This window comes from Haematobia irritans, chromosome 4 (assembly GCF_050003625.1).
Source record: "Haematobia irritans isolate KBUSLIRL chromosome 4, ASM5000362v1, whole genome shotgun sequence".
NCBI classification, from domain to species: Eukaryota; Metazoa; Arthropoda; class Insecta; order Diptera; family Muscidae; genus Haematobia; species Haematobia irritans.
The window spans coordinates 150,111,318-150,134,064 of NC_134400.1; the positions used below are offsets into that span (position 1 = coordinate 150,111,318).

At 30.9% G+C, this 22,747-nt stretch overlaps 1 protein-coding gene across 19 annotated transcripts in view; it reads left to right on the forward strand.

Annotated features, from left to right (window-relative positions):
• Positions 1-22,308, forward strand: part of Svil (Supervillin) — a 1,072,938-nt gene extending 1,050,630 nt beyond the window's left edge. For all 19 annotated transcript variants that reach the window (XM_075304572.1, XM_075304568.1, XM_075304567.1 and 16 more), the window contains 7 exons: positions 7,894-8,035; positions 10,071-10,608; positions 10,669-10,826; positions 11,122-13,137; positions 13,208-13,324; positions 21,110-21,240; positions 21,372-22,308. In XM_075304572.1, coding sequence (XP_075160687.1) covers positions 7,894-8,035; positions 10,071-10,608; positions 10,669-10,826; positions 11,122-13,137; positions 13,208-13,324; positions 21,110-21,240; positions 21,372-21,611 — 3,342 coding nt within the window. In that variant the 3' untranslated portion in view covers positions 21,612-22,308. The remainder of the gene's footprint in view (positions 1-7,893; positions 8,036-10,070; positions 10,609-10,668; positions 10,827-11,121; positions 13,138-13,207; positions 13,325-21,109; positions 21,241-21,371) is intronic.
• The last annotated feature ends 439 nt before the right edge of the window (positions 22,309-22,747 follow it).

Sequence of the window (22,747 nt, forward strand, 5' to 3'; positions counted from 1 at the left end):
TAAGACGCACTTTTTCATCTTCTTCTTGTACTTTTCACTTTTAATAAGTTGCTTCCTAACGATTTTGTCCTCCTTTTACAATTTCAATATCTACAAATATAAAAAATGATAAAACATTTTTGTTACAAAAGGTTAGCGTCACTGAATATTACCTGGTATTTGAAGATTCCAAAATGAAGACAAATGAAAGGGTTGTTATTCTGCTGGTGTTTTCTTCCTTTATACACCATCACGACATTGATAGATTTATTTTCAAAAAACGAAAAATTTTCTCACTAATTTAAAATAACAAATATTGTATATATTTTATTTGCTATTTATTATATTATTTTACCATATTATTTTTTAACAATCTCTCCGTATACCACAACAACGCGATTCCAACTAAAAAAAACAAACCACGCGCAAACATATCGATTACACCCACGCGCAAACACATCGATTACGATGACAGGTATCGATTACAGGTAAACAATAGAAATATAGGAAAATTTCCTATATTCTAACAAGTTTCTACTTCTTAGTACGAATGAACTAAAATATTTTTATAAGCCAAGTGTTGTTCGTATATATGAAAAAGTTTCTATTATAAAGGAAGTCGCAATTATCATTTTATAAGAAATTTTACTAATTTTGAGGAAACTTGGTTTTAGTTCGTTTTTTGTTTATTTTTACGAATGCTTTGTTATCGGTCAATAAAATTGTCTTGTTCAGTAGGAAATTCTTATACCCAGCGAAGAAAACAGTATGAGTAAAATTCCATGCCTTATTCTAGTTAATGAACTATTCCTAACTGCTTACAGTTTAGGATTTTTTTACTGAAACGAGTAAATTTTATTATTTCTCACAAAAATTTACCTTAATGGAAATAAAATGGATAAACTATGTTGATGAAAAATTTTTCCTTTAGTTTCGAAGGCACTCTTTTCTGGGTGTATATGCAAATAAATTATTTTCTTTTCTTCATTTCAAGGTACACAGTCTTACACAAGTTTACATACGGTTTAAGAAATTGTATTTTCTTTAATTATTAAAATATAATAAAATATGCATATATATGCTTTAGATTTTGTAAATTAATTTGAAAAACAAAGTATTTGTCCATTTTCAAGAAGATGTTTTTAGTCTGGATTATAAACAACAACAAGAAACATGTTTAGTTATAAGGTAAAAACCTCAAGGGTATGTAAACTTATGTGAGACTGTGTATATGTGTCTAATAAATCTTTGAAATGAAAACAATTTAAGTAGATTAGCCGCCATAAAAGTTTTCTTTTGACGCTAAAAATTGTCCTTTAAAAACAAATAAAACAATAATATTAGAAACAATTGTTGTAGTTAAGGCTTTTCATAAATTCGGATTTATTTTCGCTTAAAGAAAATACTTCATTACAAAGGTGTTTTTGTTTGTCCAAATTTTCTTCCCGGAGGAAAGTATATTTTCTTTGGGTATGTCCCCAACACAGCATAGTTGCTTATTTGTATAACCGCGTTTTGTAACAGAGAACTTAATTTCCATAAAAAAAAACAATGCTTAGTTTCTCATAAGAAATCGTCATTACAATCACAAAGCCACCGTGGTGCAATGGTTAGCAAGCTCGCCTTGCATACACAAGGTCGTGGGTTCGATTCCTGCTTCGACCGAACACCAAAAAGTTTTTCAGCGGTGGATTATCCCACCTCAGTATTGCTTGTGACATTTCTGAGGGTTTCAAAGCTTCTCTAAGTGGTTTCACTGTAATGAGGAACGCCGTTCGGACTCGGCTATAAAAAGGAGGTCATTGAGCTCAACATGGAATCGGGCAGCACTCAGTGATAAGAGAGAAGTTCACCAATGTGGTATCACAATGGCCTGAATAGTTTAAGTGAGCCTGATACGTCGGTCTGCCACCTAACCTAACCTAACCTAACGTATCACAAAATTGTAATCTTTTCCATTTCTCCATTTCAAACGAGGTGCTATATACTATCATAAGATTTCGAAAGGCTCCATACATCCTGGAATTGAATACTTCGTTGTTATCACACGATTTCAAAATATATACACCCAGAAAAAAGTGCCTTGGAAACTAAAGGAAAAAATTTTCATCAATATAGTTTATCCATTTTATTTCCATTAAGGTAAATTTTTGTGAAAAATAATAAAATTTACTCGTTTCAGTAAAAAAATCCTAAACTGTAAGCAGTTAGGAATAGTTCATTAACTAGAATAAGGCATGCAATTTTACTCATACTATTTTCTTCGCTGGGTATAAGAATTTACTACTGAAAAAGAAAATTTTATTCACCGATAACAAAGCATTCGTAAAAATAAACAAAAACCGAACTAAAACCAAGTTTCCTCAAAATTAGTAAAATTTCTTATAAAATGATAATTGCGACTTCCTTTATAATAGAAAGTTTTTCATACATACGAACAACACTTGGCATAGAAAAATATTTTAGTTCATTCGTACTAAGAAGTATGCAATCCTTTCAAAACTTAAGGAAACACACTTGTTAGAATATAGGAAATTTTCCTAAATTTCTATTGTCTACCTGTAATCGATACCTGTCATCGTAATCGATGTGTTTGCGCGTGGGTGTAATCGATATATTTGCGCGTCGGTTGTTTTTTTAGTTGGAATCGCGTTGTTTTGGTATACGGAGAGATTGTTAAAAAATAATATGGTAAAATAACATAATAAATAACAAATAAAATATATAAAATATTTGTTATTTTAAATTAGTGAGAAAAATTTTCGTTTTTTTAAATAAATCTATCAATGTTCGTGATAGTGTATAAAGAAAGAAAACACCAGCAGAATAAAAACCCTTTCATTTGTCTTCATTTTGGAATCTTCAATTATCAGGTAATATTCAGTGACGCTAACCTTTTGCAACAAAAATGTTTTATGATTTTTTATATTTGTAGGTAGTGATATTGTAAAAGGAGGACAAAATCGTTAGGCAGCAATTTATTAAAAGTGAAAAGTACAAGAAGAAGAAAAAGTGCGTTTTACAGTTGATAATATCACACGGAAATTGGAAATAGTGGAATAATAAACTAATATTTCAAAGAGATTCGATGCTGTTGATTCTTAATAAATATATTCGATATATTAATAAAACATGTCTTTTATTGAAGATAAAATTGCTTATAGAAATAAATAAAATTGTATTTAAAAACGAAGGTAAGCAGTTCTAATTATGAAGTAAAAGTTTTACCACAAATGTGTAAGATTTGTCGAAATGAATGAAAAAATTTCAATAAAATCATTCCATATATGAATTCAAATTAGTTAAATTTTTTCATTCTGTAGTATAGTGGTATATAAATATAGGAAAATGTTAACTAATATATGGAATGCATTATTCCTAATTTCTACGAAAATCACATCGTTCAAACAAATAAAAATGTCTTTGGCGCTATACGAAGTTCAACTTTCTTCACACTGAGTTCATTTTAACTTAAAGAAGGGGTTACTTTTTTCTGGGTGTATGTAATTGTTTGTAGAACTTAGCTTTTTTATTGTTCAGACTCGGCTATCAATGTGCAATACAGAATAATAAACCAAATGAATCAACTTGATACCGAGAAATCAAAATAAATTGTATAATTCGTCAAAGTACCAAAAATAGAATAGCCAAACACATTCCCGATTTTCATATTTTAACACCCTAACCTAATCTAACCCGAATACAAAATTCGTTTGCTAAATCTTTGTGTGTATCTTCATTAGAGTTGGCTAAGAAATGAAAAAGCTAAGGTGTGATGACGCTAAACAAATATTGTTAAAATTTATCAATTCTTCACTCAAATCGTTTCCGGAAATAATCAATGTATCCCCGGCACCAATATGAATTTATCTAATTAAAAATTTAATTGATTTCCAAATCCAAATTGCAACAGATAGTAAAGATTGGTTTCCTAATTTCAAAAGAACCTTAAACTAAATATGCAATGTCCCCAAAATAAGTCTTATTCCATATACGAAGCAAAAAATTGATAGCAAAGATTACGAACTTTCTTTTAATATTTAATAATAATATTTAATATTTTATTTTTTTAATTGCTTACATTGCACCACAAGACAAGGTCTTATAATTAAAGTGCAGGATTCTCATAGTATGTTATTTTAAATTAATTTAATTTATTTATTTTGAAGACATTTGTCCTTAATGTGTGTCTTAAAATTTAGGTAGTATATTCTTTCATATTAGATCAATATTTTTCAGTACACTTGGCATTATTATGCACATGCAGAGAAGCAATATGATCACCCCAACCATGTTTCAAGACCATAACGTTAATGTTATAAATCAAATAGATTAAAATGAAAGTAAGAATTAAAAAAAATGGAAAAAAAAATATTCAAATACATTCTAGAGAAATTGCATAAGTTTGAAAATATTTGAGGTCAAACATTTCAGACAAGCGTTAGAATTCGGAAACTTCTTAGCCTATCAATGAAAGAGAGTAGTTAGTTTTTCAAAAATATTTTTATTTTTCAATATAATCTCCTGAAACTTCAATACACTTAGTCCAACGCTTTTCTAGCAATTCTATCCCTTGATTAAAATAGTTTTCCTCAAGGTCTTCAAAATAGTGGTTTACAACTGTAATTGCATCTTCATTTGAGGTAAAACCCTTGCCAGCAAGGAATGTTTTTAAGATTTGGGAACAAGTAAAAGTCACTGGGAGCTAAATCAGGAGAATAAGGTGGGTGGTCAAGCAACTCGTACTTTAATTCGTTGATTTTAGCCATTGTTAAAACACTCTTGTGCACTGGCGCGTTGTCTTGATAAAAAAATTACTTTTGTGTTGTCAGCCAGGACGTTTTTCTCGAATTTGTACATTTAATTGATCCAAAAGGTTGCCATAGTACTCTGAATGTATTGTTTTACCCTTTTGCAGATAGTCAATCAATAAAATACCTTTGAAGTCCCAAAAAAGCGTAGCCATAACCTTTCCAGCCGATTGAATTTTTTTTGCCTTCTTTGGGGCACTTCATCCAGCTTCAGTTCCTTGTTTCGATTTTTCTTTTATCTCTGGAGTATAGTGGTGGATCCATGTCTCATCAACATATTATGAATTTCTTGTCCCGATAAACCTTTTTTATGTAAATATTTACGCACGCATTTCTAATTTTTCCATTGTAAAAAAATTGCGGATGCGTCTTTTTTGAACACCTGTTTCTATATGAAGGAGTTGCCAGATCGAAACAAAATTTAACATGTGTTCATAACAGAGATGGAAGTTTCCAAAACACTTAACTTTTTTCTGTTTATACCGCGCTTTTTGTGCTAGGCTAAGAAGTTTCCAAACTGCCCTCGTAATAAGAATTGTTTATGTGGCAAAATATCACAAACATTTTTAATTCACTTCCAAAACAGTGTATTCAGAGCACACCCTAAAAAGTGATTGAAATTCAGTGCAACGGCTGTTAAAATGGTGGACATCCATCCTATGACAAGCCCATATTACATTCATCGCTTCTGCGCCAATTTTGCACCACTTCCAGGTCCAAAAAGAACATTTTCACTACTTTTTTGGCGACGCCTTTTTTGCTGGGTATTTAATCCTATAGGCTTATTTACTTTTCTGATAATAACACAAAATTTTTGAGATATTTAGCAAGGTACACTGAAAGAAAAGTTTTCTTTACTGAGGAACGAAATTTTAGATAAACGAAGTTTACTTTTGACGTTAAGAAAATTTCTTTAAAAACAAAAAAAAAGATAAAGGAGATAATCGTAGCAACGCTTCTCATAAATTCGAGTTTATTTGCTCTTAAAGAAAATACTTTTTAGGTAAAGGAAATTTCTTTTGTCTTGAAATTCGTTCCGGAGGAAAGTATTTTTTCTTTGGGTGTAACATAATTAAGTGAGGATTTGTGTAGTGTGAAATACTTTCGTATTCTTAATGAATATTTCTCGTACTTGGTATGAAACAATTTTGCATTTTTTAGGAAAATTTAACGTAGACATTGTCAAACAAATTTCTTACTTTCTATCTAATAAACTCACACAAAAAAATGTTTTTCTGATTCAATCACGAAATTAATTGATCCAATTAATTTTTAATTGAAATGTCTTCAATCACAGAAATGATAGTATCAATTACAAAATTAATTGAAGGTCAATTAAAAAGTTAATTGATCCAATTACAAAATTAATTGATACTATTATTTTTGTGATTGATTTTTGTTTCAATTAAAAAATTTGTTGAATCAATTAAATTTTTAATTGAATATTTTTTAAAACTCAATTAAAATTTTAATTGGAAAAATTTTCGTGAAATTTTTTTGTGTGCTCGTAAATGTTATGAAATTGTTCATATTTTTTGTATAAATAGATAAATCTATTAATTTCGATGGCATCGTAATGAAATATTTTGTGATCCAAAATACAGTCGAAGCTCGGTTTAACGAACGATATATTGTCAGGCCCTTTCGTTATTTAGTAAAATTCGTTAAATCGGACTTTTATTGAAAATCGTAGTTTTTTTACCAGATGAGTCAAAATTCATAAGCATTTGGCAAAATTTAACTACAGAGGCATTTAAAAAATATTACTTTAAATAATCCTTAAAAACTGATGAACTTGATATATCTGGCTTAGGTTACATTGAAAAGAGGATCCAAGATTTGCTGTCTTATGGAGGCCTTCATACACCCATGTCAATATTTGTGTGCTCTAACTTCTTAGACGAATTGCCTAATTTGTTTCCAGTCCCCGGTTTCAATATGGGCCAGGCATAGGTAGTGTTCACAGTAACATCTTCCTAAAACGTCCTATATACACCATTACAATGCTGCTCCTGTCGGCATACGAGTAGATGTAGTTTCCACGCTAGATTAACGTTACGTTAGATTAACGTTAGTGGTAGTTTATACCTCTCACTAATGGTTTTCATAGTTTCTCTTCAGCTATAAGAAGGAGGCTCCTTCTCATTGGGCTAAATATATAATCGGGTAGCACTCATTAATAGGAGAAAAAGTCACCACCTGTCCAACTGGCGATCGTACGAAAATTTGGTGCATATTGCCACTAACGGACTTTTCACAGGACTAGTACCAGTGCTCCAGTTTGTCACAGTTTTTAGATTTTCATATAATTTTTTGATTTCTATACTCTCTTGATTTTAAAATTTTATTGGATCTAGACACTTGCTTATGGGTCAATCGGGATGATCAAAATAATACCGGTCCCTAAGGTTTTGTCCCAGACTGGTTCATGAGGACCTGTCTAGTCCTACTAAGTTCTCCCAGGTCTTGCACTTTGGCTGATTTTTTGTTGTTGTTTATTTACTTAAGAGTAAAAGCATTTTCGTTAAATCGAACGTAAATTTTATTCAACCGTTCGATATTTAAGAACTTGGACGTTCGTTAAATTGCATTTTCGCTAAATGGGATATTCGTTACACACAGCTTCGACTGTATTTCATTATTTTCTTTATATTATCTTCTCCGATTTAATTTTTTTTTACATTGACCCACTCTAATAAACTTGACGTACCCATATTGGTGGAATAATTATGTCCCCCCATATATGGTATGATTGATGTGAATATTTTGCATGTTAACCATTTAATTTTATTTACTGTTCAATGAACCAATTTGCGTTTGTTTAAAATTTCATAACTTCTTACCTTATTTGGAAGTTTCACATTAAAGCTAACGAATCCATAGTCAATTGTACAATCAGAAAAGTTTCCTTGCAATCAAAGCGTTGTGACAAATTCTGTTTTAAAATTAAAGTTAATTTTGCCCTGAAAGTAAAAATTAAATAAAAAAATATTAGAAAAAATAAATTCTATTTTACAGTTTTTTATAATAATAAAGACAATGACAAGCATAATTAAAAACAACATATTTAATTATTTTTGGTTTGTTTTTTTTCTTATTCCAGGAGTCTTTATCATTGGCACATGACATCTCAGAAAAACCCCTGCCACCGTCACCATTTATCAAAAGCACACTTGAAGGTGGAAATGTTTCTGATCGTTTGGGTAAATTGAAATCATCTTCAGAAAGTTGGAAAAATCGTGTTGGTAAGTACGATCTGAGTATTTGTGATTCGTACTAAAAAAAAATTATCGAATTTAACAAGTTTTTTTAATTTAAATTTTAGTTTAAATTGAAAATGTATTTTTTTATTAAAGTCATACATTACATGTAACAATATTTTTTTGTTGTTGCATCAATTACTTTTTTAAATAAGGTTTGTCATTTCTGTGATTGAAGAAATTTCAATAAAAAATTAATTGAATCAAATTTATTGCAAGAACTAAAAATCTACAGTCAAATAAATCTAAGGACACCATAGCAACAATTGTCGCTAAATATTCTTATTTCCCCTTAACGAAAATTCCTAAAATTTTTTAAGGAAAGTTTATACACTTCATTTTATAGATTTTCTTATATTAACCCTTAGGTTACCTAACCTAACCTAACCTTCTATTAACCCTTAAATGCACAAGAACACCGATTCTTCCGAAAAACATATATATGTTATATATAATATGCAAAATGGTAAAAAAGAACATCTGCATAGCCTATTAGTGGTTGTATTTTAAAAGATACAGCGCGTAGTAACCTAAGTTTTTGTTTACAAATAAACAATAAGAATTTTTACTTTTATATCTGGTAAATATAAACATATTCCCCAACTTGTAGGTTTTTGATTTTTCGGGCAAAATTTGATTTTCAATTTTGGTTTCAGGTTACACAGAATAACTATCAATTTACCAGAAAAACATATTTTTAAAACTGCGTTATGACTTTTAAATGTAACAAAGTTGATTTCGTAGAATTCAGTGAAAATTTTAAAACATAATATTTTTTCCTGGTGCATTTAAGGGTTAAATTTAAACTTAACTGTCATGTAAAATCGACTATCTAAAAAACTTCACATCTAGAGCAGCAATTTGTTTTTAGAATAATATATACTTTTTTACGATGAATACTCATAATTTTCCATGAAATTCTATTGCTTAAATTATTAATATTAGACATATAGCTAAAGTATGTTTAATATTTATGAATACAATCAAATTAAAATTGTATACGGGCAAAAGCTCGGCCGGGCCATATCATGATTACCCCCCCCTTGTTATAGAAAAATATTCGTAATATTGATGAAATTTCTTTAAAATTGAACCAACAAAACAATTTCATAAATCCAACGAACATTTTCGTAATTGTTGGGATTTTTCTATTAACCCTTATACTACGTTGGGGTCATTTAATGACCCATGTCGTATTTTTCATCGCCGCATTTCTTACTGTTCGAATATAATTAAAAATTTCTATCACTCAGTGCATGAATTGGTGACATATGCTGAATTCATGCTGAGTCGTAAGAACTTTTAATTATAATCCAACAGTAAAATATTCGGTGATGAAAAATACGACCTAATACCCAACGTAGTATAAGGGTTAATTAACGAAATATGGTCGTTGGCTCAATTTTAATGAAATTTTCTTTCTGTGTGGAACGCATATAAGAATTTTCTTTGAAAACATCTCCTCGCAATTAATTGTCATATATACTATATATAAAATATGACGAATTTTTTGGGGTATAAAAAATGTTGGAAATTCGGCTAATTCGGCGGATCTATAATAAAGAAAGAAAATTTCATTAAAATTGAGACAAAGAAAAATGTTCATTAATATGATGGACATTTTTCTTTAAGACAATGAAAATGTTAATTAATAGTATGAAATGTTTCGGTATTTGACAGTAAAATCATTACATTAACGAAAAGTTTCGTTGTATTTTTGAAATTTAATTTTAATCATAAATTTTGTTAATATTACGAAGCTTTTTCTACCAGTATAGTATTAGGGACTTTATTATGGACATTTGTGACAATTAATTTAATATTAGATTTTTACGTGAATTTAATGGAAATTTGTAACATTTGATTTTAGATCTGTAGGAAAATGTATTATTCGAGAAGGAATCGTAAATGTATGTCTAAGTGTTGAAACGGTGCAATACCACCAAATGCTTTATTTACCTGTTACTTCATTGAACGAAAAATTAATATATGTATCTCTGTATAATTTTTTCTTTTGCAGAACAATCCGATGCATCCAAATTCACAGTCGCTGGTCGACTACAGAAGAAGGCACAATCGCCGGTTGACTTGCAATTCGAACGTTCAGCAGATGCACCAGCCAAAAAATGTCCTATGCATGTCATACGCAGTGCCCATCAACCACTATTGGGTTTGGCGAAAAGTCCTTCTATGATGACGGCCTCGACTATAAATGGTTCTGGCCATGTGCTTCCAGTTACCGGCCAACAAAATGCCGTTCAACGTAGTCTAAGCATTAATGAAGGAGATACAATTCCCGAACGTAGTTCATCTAGTAATTCCGATAGTGATAATGAAAAGGATAATAAGGAGAAACAGAATGTCGCTCACAAAGGATTTATGCCAACGCGAAGTGCAAGTGAAGCTGTTGTGACTGGTGCTCGTGTGGCAATACCTAGACTCGATGATGAGGAAACCTTTGAGAAATTTTTTGCATCCAAAAAGGCACCAACGACACCGGTAACACCCGAGGAGGATATAGCCATATCAGATTTTGATCATATCAAGTCATCACAAAGGTAAAGAAAGATTTTTAATTGGGGGTCATAATTAATTTTATTGATCTTTCTACTCTTTAGATTGGCCGTCAAACGTACTATCCAACTACCAAAAGGTCGTCGAGCTACCCGCAATCCTCTTAGAAGTCTAGCCTCACGCACAGATTTAACATCAGAGTATACTGAAGTGAAATCGGGAATTGCCGAAAGGGAAATGCGTCGAATTCGTGCAGAGTCATGTAAGTTAAAAAAGAAGAACCTTCATTATGGCTCAGGCCAGGAGAAGTAGCACATAGTGTTTCAGGGATTTTAACCATTCATTGAAAGGTTACGCCCATAAAAAAGAAATTAAAATTCCTACGGGGTTTCAATTGAAAAATTGACCTATATCTCAAAAACAACTCGTTTTCAAAAAAAAAATCAAAAGTAGATTTGAAGATTACGAAAAGTGGATATTGTCTCTATTTGAGAAAAAGTCCATTTTCTAGACCAACTCTCTATTAAACATTTTTTCTCTTTTTCTTCAATTCTCAGATGGTGGTCGACTTAATTTAGCTGCTGAAGCCATTGCCGGTTTGGCTTCCGTGGAAGACTTTAAATCGGTTTCATTGAAATCTTCCTCTTTGCCATTGATACAAATGTGGGTGCCCCATAAATCTGTTATGCTACTCCATGTCAAAGGTCGTACTCACGTCCAAACGCGTCTGGTTGAACCTTCCTATCAATCTTTGAATCGTGGCGATTGTTTCATATTGATTAATGGTGCCCATCTCTATCGCTATGTAGGATCTTATGCTAATATCATAGAGATTTCCCGCAGCAAGAAGATCTGTGCTTCTATCTTGGAGAACAAGGATTTGGGTTGCACAGCTACCTCCGAAGTCATTCTTACCGATGGGAAATTCATGAATGAACATCATTGGAAAACATTCTGGGATATTTTGGGTAAGCCTGAATCCTACATTATACCCGACAGCGGTCATGCCGATGAGGATGACCTCTTCGAGGCGAGTCTCATTGAAACCAACAAGGTGTACGAATTCCAAGATGACTCTTTGGTGCCATATGAGAAATATTGGGGCTGTATACCCAAAGTGGAAATGCTGGATACCAAGAAAGTATTAATCTTTGACTTTGGCTCCGAGATGTATGTGTGGAATGGTAAAAATGCTTCAACTGATTCCAAAAGAGCTGCCATCAAACTGGCTCAAGAACACTATGAGGATGCCATAGTGGATTATTCCAAATGTTATGTCAATCCCATGAATTATGCTTCGATTGTGGGTGCCCGTGAGAGTTACAGTTTCCCCAAACGCTCGGATAAACGTGGTGATTGGTGCATTTTGGGTAAGATCACCCAAAACATGGAGACTTGCTTATTCAAGGAGAAATTTTCCGATTGGCCCGAAGTGGAAAGGGAAGACCTCGAGAAGGATTACCTTACCAACAGTGTAAATTCTGTGAAACCTTTAGACGGCAGTGCTCTTTTCAAGGGCTCCCCCTATGAGGAGCCCAATCTAATTTTGGAACAATCGAATTTGGGTCGTGGCAATTTTTACTATGACACCGATAGCATGCGTCATTTCGAAATCATATCTAAGTCGTGCAACAAATGGCAAATAAACGAATTCAACTTCGATGAAGTCGATCAAGGCAGTTATGGCCATTTCTATTCCGCCGAAAGCTACATTGTCAAGTGGATCTACCAAATCAATGTCACTGTGCGAGAGCTTTCGGGCCGCATATCAAATCGCAGTACAGTGGGTCGTGATCGTTGTGTCTACTTCACATGGCAAGGTAACGAAGCCTCGGCTAATGAAAAAGGAGCAGCTGCTTTATTAACTGTTGAATTGGACAAGGAGAAGGGAGCCCAAATGCGTGTAGCCCAGGGCGATGAGACCACTGTGTTTGTTCGCCTCTTCGGTCTAATGTGTCAGCACAAAGGTCGCAAGGATGAGTGTCTAAGTCGTCGTCAACAATGGCGGCTCTATCAGGTCTGTGGCAATGTGGCCGAAGAAACAATTCTCAAAGAAGTCGATTGTCATGGCAAACAACTACGTTCACGAGCTTCCATGCTTTTAGTGCATGGTGAAAAAGGTTTGATTTATATTTGGCATGGTTGCCAATCCGCTGCCCATACCCGCGATGTTTCCACCAAAGCTGGCGAAAAACTTAAAGACTTAAAACCCAAAGATTTATTTGAAACTTCCTCTGTTACCATAGAAACGGTGGAGGAAACCAAAGAACCATCAGCTTTCAAGGAAATTTTGAGTGGTGATTTCAGCCAACCGTTAAAGCTTTACGGTAGCCTTTGTGAAGAGAATTCGAAAGAGTTCGTCTATACACCTCGCATGTTCCATTTCTCCAGTACTCAGGGAGTTTTTAGTGCGACAGAATTATTTTCGCCTTTGAGATGTCAAGATCTCTTGACCCCATATCCTTTTACACAATCGCAATTATACAGTGCCCGTCAACCGACTATATTTTTGCTAGACGATGGTGATCTATTATGGCTATGGATGGGTTGGTGGCCTTTGGAGGATATTAAAAGTAAGTGATGGTGATGGTAATAATGTTAAAGCGAATATCATCAGTATTGTTTTTTTTTATTTTACTATAGTAAATACGGAAGAACGCAGTAGTCCAACTAATGAAAATCGTGCTGGTGTTAATCGCTGGATATCAGAACGCAGAGCCGCTTTGGAAACGGCAGTGTCCTATTGGAAAGCTAAATTTGGTAAATGATTATTATAGAATTTATAGAAATGACCCTAGTCGCAGGGATGATAAATGATGTTGACGAAAAGTACTAAAAATTTATTAAAAATGTATTTTTCCAAGCCAAAAGGTGCTAAAATTACATAATATCAAATTTAAAGACTATTGTAAAAGTATACGTATATTTCAATCTAGACCGATTTGAACACTTTTTTCGTTTTTCTAACAAAAAAATCTTATTTTGCAAAATTTTATTTCTATAGAAAATTTTGTTAAAGCTTTATTTCTGCGAAAACTTTGTAAAAATTTTCATTTTTACAGAAAATGTTGTTAACATTTTATTTCTAAAGAAAATTTTGTCAAAATTTTATTTCTATAGAAAATTTTATTTCTAAGAAAATTTTGTCAAAATATTATATCTATAGAAAATGTCAAAATTTTATTTCTTATTTTATTTATAGAAAATTTTGTCCAAATTATTTCTATAGAAAATGTTGTCAAATGTTTATTTCTGTAAAAAATTTTGTCAAAATTTTATTTCTAAGAGAATTTTGTAAAAATGTTATTTCTAAAGAAAATTTTGTCAAAATTTTATTTCCATAGAAGATTTTGTCAAAATGTTATTTCTATAGAAAATTTTTGTCAAAATTTTATTTCTGTAGAAAATTTTATCAAAATTTTATTTCTAAGAAAATTTTGTCAAAATATTATTTCTATAGAAAATTTTGCCAAAATATTTCTATAGAACATGTCAAAATTTTATTTATGGAACATTTTGTCCAAATTATTTATATAGAAAATTTTTATTTCTGTAAGAAAATTTTGTAAAAATTTTATTTCCATAGAAGATTTTGCCAAAATGTTATTCCTATAGAAAATTTTGTCAAAATGTTATTTCTATAGAAAATTTTGTCAAAATTTTATTTCTATCGGATATTTTGTCAAAATTTTATTTCTAAGAAAATTTTGTCAAAATATTATTTCTATAGAAAATGTCAAAATTTTATTTCTAATTTTATTTATAGAAAATTTTGTCCCAATTTTATTTCTATAGAAAATTTTGTCAAATTTTTATTTCTGTAAAAAATTTTGTAAAAATTTTATTTCTGTAGGAAATTTTGTCAAAATTTTATTTCTAAGAAAATGTTGTCAACATTTTATTCCCATAGAAGATTTTGTCAAAAGTTTATTTCAATAGAAAACGAATATGGTATAGACATAAGCGTAGGAAGGCCTCTGGGGAGGGGGCTTAGACCCCTCCAAAAAAATTTTAGCCCCCCCCAAAATTTTATTTCCATAGAAAATGTCAAAGTTTTATTTCTATAGAAAATTTTGTCAAGATTTTATTTCTATAGAAAATTTTGTCAAAATTTTATTTCCATAGAAGATTTTGTCAAAATGTTATTTCTATAGAAAATTTTGTCAAAATTTTATTTCTCTAGAGAATTTTATCAAAATTTTATTTCTAAGAAAATTTTGTCAAAATATTATTTCTATAGAAAATTTTGCCAAAATATTTCTATAGAACATGTCAAAATTTTATTTATGGAAAATTTTGTCCAAATTATTTATATAGAAAATTTTGTAAAATTTTGATTTCTGTAAGAAAATTTTGTAAAAATTTTATTTCCATAGAAGATTTTGCCAAAATGTTATTCCTATAGAAAATTTTGTCAAAATGTTATTTGTATAGAAAATTTTGTCAAAATTTTATTTCTATCGGATATTTTGTCAAAATTTTATTTCTAAGAAAATTTTGTCAAAATATTATTTCTATAGAAAATGTCAAAATTTCATTTCTAATTTTATTTATAGAAAATTTTGTCCCAATATTTTTTCTAAAGAAAATTTTGTCAAATTTTTATTTCTGTAAAAAATGTTCTAAAAATGTTATTTCTGTATAGACATAAGCGTAGGAAGGCCTCTGGGGAGGGGGCTTAGACCCCTCCAAAAAAATTTTAGCCCCCCCCCAGAATTTGAAAACCTATTTACGATTTTCCATTGTTTTTATATATCCAGCAAAAAAGCGTTACCAAAATAGTAATGAAAATGTTATATTTGGATCCGGAAGTGGTGGAAAATTGGCGCAGAAGTTATGAATTTAACATGGGCTTGTCCTAGGACGGATGTCCACCATTTCAACAGCTGTTGCACTGAATTTGAATCACTTTTTAGGGTGTGATCTGAATTCAGTGTTTTGAATGTGAATTAAAAATTTGTGTGATATTTTTCCAAATAAAACAATTTTATTTTTTTAATGCATTCTTACACCGAAACGTTTGACCTCGAACATTTCCAAAAATTGTCGATATTTCTAGAATAGATTTGGCTTTTTTTGCGGCAAAATGTTATTAATTTTTACCCTTTTTTAACGTATTTAAAAAAATACCCATTGAAAATATGAAAAAAAGTTGTATAAATTGAATTTAAAAACTTCCTGTATAGCTAAAACAATTAGCATCGTAATGAGGACATTTTTGGAAGTGCTTTTACCATAAAGTTGTGTCTTTAGAACAACTTCCAATTTTTTTTGCTGGGAAAAATTATGGAACTATTAGTTGCTTTATTATAAATTAATTGTCTAGTTATGTTGAAGTCTGACTTTTTATTCATTTTTATAAAATGAAATATTAACCATCTAATGCCCCAATTTTTTTGCCACAAGAAAAATTTATACGGTAAAATTCAGTATATGCTGCAAACAAGGCCGTAGCCAGGATTTTAATTCGGGGGGGGTTCAACTTTAAAAAAAATATTCATATAATCTCATGTGTAGAAAATTTTATTTATGCATAGGTATGTATACAATATTTTTATACCCTAAACTACATAGGGGTTATTATACCCTAAACCACGTAGTGGTTACGGTATAATAAGTTTGATTTGCCAAAAAATGTGCCTACCAGAAATATTTATTTTAGACTCCATAAAATATATACCGATCGACTCAGAATCACCTCCTGAGTCGATCTAGCGCTTGGTGTCCGTCCGTCCGTCCATGTATTTGTTGTTCACAGGATTCCGGTCGCAATTATTTGATTTTGATGAAATTTGGTACAGGGAGTTTTTTGGCACAAGGACGAACGCTATTGAATTTGGAAGAAATCGGATCAAATTTAGATATAGCTCCCATATATGTATCGCCTGATTTCGACAAATTCGGTCACGTTGTGCTTTTTTTCAAACGGATCGTCACCAAATTTGGCAAAAGGTTATCTTCTTTACCGCCCTTCAAGTCTGCAAAATTCCATCCAAATCGGTTCAGATTTAGATATAGCTCTCATATATATGTATCGCCCGATTTTCCCAAATTTGGCCACAAAACCTTAATTTATCAACCGATCTTACTCAAAGTTAGCTAAATGTAATCTTCCATAGCATTAACTATATGTGCAAAAAATCATCGAAATCGGTTCAGATTTAGCTATAGCTCCCATATATATGTACCGCCCGATTTTTCTAAATTTGGCCATAAAACCCTTATTTATCAACCGATCTTACTCAAAGTTGGCTAAATGTAATCTTCTATAGCACTACCTATATGTGCGAAATATCATCGAAATCGGTTCAGATTTAGGTATAGCTCGCATATATATGTATAGCCCGATTTTCCCAAATTTGGCCATAGAACCCTTATTTACTAACCGATCTTACTCAAAGTTGGCTAGATCCAGTCCACTATAGTACTAACGGTATGTGCAAAATTTCATCAAAATCGGTTCAGATGTAGATATAGCTCCCATATATGTATCGCCCGGTTTTGAAAAATTCGCCCCAAATAACCTTATTTTTGACCGTAGAGGCCTCATTTCTTAACTGATCTTTCTCAAATTTTGCACAAGATAACCTTTTGTGATGATAATCAAACCCGCAAAATATTATGCAAATTGGTTCAGATTTATATATAGCTTTCATATATATGCATCGCTCTATTTTCCCTAATTTGGCCATAGTACTCTTATTTATTAACCAATGTTACTCAAATTTTAAATTTTAATGTACTACCCGATCGTATTTATACGTACTTGTAGCTCTTACATAAGAATATTGCTCGATTTTTACAAATTTGGAGTTATTACCCACACTAATTGAACGATTTTCTCTTTTTTAATAATGGGCTCAATATTAGTGACATACTAACTCTTTTGGTGCAAAATAAACTATAGCTCCTAATATTAGACATTTCTGCGCAGATTGTGACACGACACCCATAAACATGTACCCCCCTTTATGTTCTCCAAAACCTATACCAATGATACCCCACAAATGCTTATGTTTACTAATTCAGTAGGGGTGGTTTAGGGTATGATATAGTCGGCCCCGTCCGACTTTCTACTTTACTCACTGGTTATAATATTAAATTGAGCCGACGGGCTTTTTGGGCAGCAAATAAATCAATGACTTCTTCAGTCGGCACATTTATTCGGCGGTGAACCGACATTAATGCCAATCCTTTGAGTCTACTCTCGCTACTCGAATTTCTTAGATACGTCTTTAATCTCTTCATTGTTGAAAATGAACGTTCGGATGAGCACGTAGTAACTGCAGGGATGGAAAATGCAGTACTATAGTACTTTTTTCAAACCTTTTTCACCCCGGTCAGTACCGTAGTACCCCCGCGAATGATTTAGTACCTTTTGTGTAGACATTTTTGAGTCGATATCAGATTTATGGTACAATAGCTTTGACAAAATATTTTAATATTTTGAGAAAGTCTTTATCAACCTTATTTGCTAATAGTCTTTTACATGTCTTTTTTTACATGGAAAAAGACATGTTCATGTGGGAAGAAAATCTCGATTTTGTAAGACATAGTCAAAAACAGGATTTTATTGAACTTCAAGAAAGTTTTAGTCGAAAAAAGTATGCGATTCTATATTATCGATTTTTTATTTCGGTAGAAAATGTTGTCAAAATGTTATTTCTATATAGAATTTTTGCAAAAGTTTATTTTTATAGAAAATCATGTCAAAATTTTATTTCTATAAGAAATTTTTGCAAAATTTTATTTCTATAAGAAATTTTTGCAAAATTTTATTTCTATAGAAAATTTTTGCAAAATTTTATTTCTATAGAAAATTTTGTCAAAATTTTATTTTCTTTAAAATTCAGTCTCTTGACAATAATCGTTCCGCTCAAAAAATACCTTTTTTGTACTTTCTTAAAAATTGTATTTTCCATCCCTGAGTAACTGGCAAAGTGGCCAAAAATTTTTAAAAGAATATGCACGTTTGGAAATATCTCTTTATTGCTTCCATCGCTGAATTAGACAGGTTTTTTCGCAGATTTTGCGCCATTTCATTTACACTTGTGTGTTTGGCTGTTTCGTTGTTGTTGCTATGGCCAAACAAAGCGAGTCATGTTCACAAAAAGAACAATAAACACATATAAAAAGCAGAAATACATTTTCCAAAAACCAAATTTGTGGTGCGAGAACAAAAACAATTTGTTTTTTTTACCATCGTTTGACGGGCTTTTCAACTAGTATTCTATGATTTGTGCAAGTTTTATAGGTAAGCATTTTTCAAAATAAAACCTCCAGCTTTTCTTCAACATCTTCGATAAGATTTTTCTATGCAGCTAAAAATATATATTTATTTATATAAAAATATTCATTCATTTCGGGGGGGGTTTGATCCCCCTCATCCCCCCCCCTGAATACGGCCTTGGCTGCAAAGCCTCTTGAACAGTTTTAACGAAATTTTCTTTTTATTTTACCCAGTTTTGTTGGCTTAAGGTGTGTTTTACTAAAGGCTTCCTCATATAACGAAGCCCGGCTAAAGGCAGGATTGGGCATTAGACGGTTAAGTGAATCTCTAACTTCAGTCTATTAATTTTTAGCTAGCTACGCTAATGGGTATAGACAATATTCCTCTCAAAAATGTTGAGATTCTGTAATAAAAACTAAAAAATCCTCATTTGGGAATATGTTTATTTCTTCAATGCCCGCTTTTTATAATATTTAGAGTTGATATCTGAGGGCAGAATAACTGTATATAGAGTAATTGTAATTGTGACTGCCAAAAGCACCGTGACTCCCGGTCGTGCCACGGCAGTCGAAATGTATCAAAAAAAAGCACAAAAGTGTCAACATTGTGAACCCTGCATTGGCCAAATATATGTTAGGATATTTCCTTTGATGTTTTTATACCCTGCGGTATTAGCCGATAGACATTGCAAGTTTTTGTGAGCTTTTGTTTACCACTAGTTTAATATTAATTAAAGCATGCTTTAGCAAACATTGTTACTTTTTCACCAGACGTTTTGTTTTTTTAGCCGACTTTTCTGCTGTGTTTACTAACAAAATTTCTTTGGGAGTACATCGTTTGAAAGATAGAGAAAAGATTATACATTTGCCACTAAATTTGTTTGCTGTGTCTGGGTTGTTGTCTGTGAATGAAGTTTTCTTGTAAACAAATCGAGTAGATAATTCCGCAAATAAGGTACCCATATTGATTACCATGTGTTGGGATTCCACATTGAAAATAATATTGTCGCGAGGCCAAAGATTTCATGCCCTTAAAATACGAATGCGAATTTTGCTTAGCATAGAAGACGCATTTCTCTGATATTAAGATTTTTTACCTACTCCAAAAATCGATAAACTTTTCATTGAAGTCGTTTTGTCCTTATAGTTAAGTGATTCGACTTAAATTGGATATCCTAACATGAAATATTTTTTTTACTAAGGTCTACTTGACTTCACTAATTCTAAAAAAATTTTCAAAATTAATGAATCCATACATCTTGATTACAAATCAGAAACACGTTCAAAAATAGGAGCTGATTTTCAACACTTTATTTTAAAGACTTTTTTACTTACTTAGCAAAAATATCACCAAAATATTTCGAATTAAAAAGTTGAAAATGTTTTCAATTCATAAATTAATTAATACAATTAACTATTTAATCATGATAGAAACATTAAGACATTGATTGAAATGTTTAAAATATTTGATTAAAAAATTAATTTATACAATTAACTTTTTAATCAAACTCGGACCACTAAGTCAGTTAAGAGGGTAATAGAAAATACTTACTTTTTAAATAAAAACATTGAGTTTTGTAATAAACATCCATCAAAATTTTAATTCAATCAATTAAAAAATGAATTGAAATTTGCTAATGAAATCAATTAATTTTTTTAATCAAGCAATTTATTAAAGTCCAATTAAATCTGTGATAGCTACTATCATTTTCGTGATTGAAGACATTTTAATTAAAAAATTAATTGCATCAATTAATTTCGTGATTGAATCAAAATATTTTTTGTCTGTAGCATAATTTCTAATTGAAGTCGTGTTTGAAATTGGAAATTTGAGTTATCGTAAGCGCGGTTTTAAAGGACTTTAATAGCACATGAAGAAAAAATTTGAAAAAACTAATAAAACTTAAACTTTGCTTCCTAAAATCAAGTGCGGAAAACTAAAAGTTTAAAAGAGAATTGTGTCTTAAATTTGCCCTTATTCCAATTCTCCGCTTCTTTGGCTTGCAATCAATATCAAAATCATTAGTGTAAAGACAACATTTTTGGAACCTGACATGTTTTTTTTAGTGCAGGGAGTATCTGCGTCAATGCCGCTTGTTGTCTGTTTTGATTTCTCACGAGGATTCAAACAAATTAAGTTTCTAACTACTTATTCGGTAGTGTGCTCTACATAGGATTTTTGTTCTGTAATTGCAATATATGTCTGGGAGTCAATTATGTAGCAATGGGTTTCCTCATATTCATTGATATTTTTTGTATTAATTTTTTTAAGACATAAGTTCTTACATTTTTTCATTATTAATATTTTTTTTGTAGGTGAGAATAGTGAAAAACAATTCCATGGGATCAAAGGTTTTGTTGTTTGGGCTGGTCTAGAACCAACCACCTTTAAAGCTCTCTTCCCTGACTGGACTGAACGCGAAGACATTAAGGATATAAATATTCAAGTAAGTCGTCTTTTTTTCTATATGTATACACTCATATATATATACACTCATCATATATATATACACTCATTTTCTATATATATACACTCATCTGTAAAAATTATTAATTTTTTTAATTATTTTTTAATCAGGACGGTCGGACGGATGAGCCTTTGCATATAGCCGATGTCTTGGAACAACTTTCACAAACCGAGTATCCCTTAGAAGTTCTCAAAGAACGCCCCTTACCCGAAGGCGTTGACCCAACACGCTTGGAGATATATTTAAATACGAATGATTTTGAAAAAGCCCTAGGCCTAAAACGCAATGAATTTGACCAAATGCCATTGTGGAAACAAACAAATTTGAAAAAAGAAAGGGGTCTATTTTAAGCAACAACTTGTATCCTCAAAGCAATAACTGATATCTCTTATACACATACAATACTATACTATTCATACATATATATATTTATATGAAAAGCACAAGCTTATACAACTTATACACATCTAAAACGTACATATTATTATTATTATTATACATATTTATTAATATCATCATAAAAGCCTGGGAATGAATGGAATAAGCAACATTTAAGCATATTCTCTCTAAGGCAAGTAATAATTATACCACCCTATTGGGATATACAAATAACATTTTTCAAAAAAAAGGGGAAACACATACATATATTTTCAATTATATATACAACCACATTTTTTTATATAAATTTTTTCATTGCGCACTTAAGCGCAAACATAAGGCCTTAACAACTTAAACTGTTAACAAAAACACCAGCTTATAAAAAAAGCACTTTGCAATTATTTATAAAATTTAAATGTGAATCCATTTGTGCAATTTCAAAAAAAAAAAAAGCTTACATAAAAGAAAATAGAATATTCTAAAAATAAAACATTGCATGCCGTCTCATTCTTAAATAAGTTTCTTAATTATAATATTCTCATGAAAACCTTAATTCTAATGCAAACATCGTCATTTAACTAATTGCTTAATTAACCTAAAATTATTTTTTAATTATAATTTGTATATATTTATATATTTCTCGAGCTGTTTTTAAGTTTATATAAATTTGTTTTTTGTTGGTACTATTTAGTTTATTATTACTTTTTTTTTAATTTCCAAATTTATGTGAATAAATTTGTAGTGAAAAAAAAATCTGTGCTCTTAACTTTGTCATATATGATTTTGTTTATTTACATATTTCTAGTTATTATGAAGCAATCAAGTTTTTCAATAAATAAAACAACTTTAATATTAAATTACATACAAATCGTTTCAGTTAAGGGACTTAAAGAAAATGAATAAGTTATGGTATCACGAATGGAAAATCTAATTTTATGGAAAAGTGTAAAAACGGTATTTTTCTAAGTAAAACGGTATTTTTCTAAGTAACAAATATAAAAAGTCTAATGTCGTGCGGGGCTCAAATCCTTAAAATTTATAAAATGCTATATATATAGTATTTTTACTTCAAATGAAACCTTTTTTCAAATCAAATGAAACTTTTTCA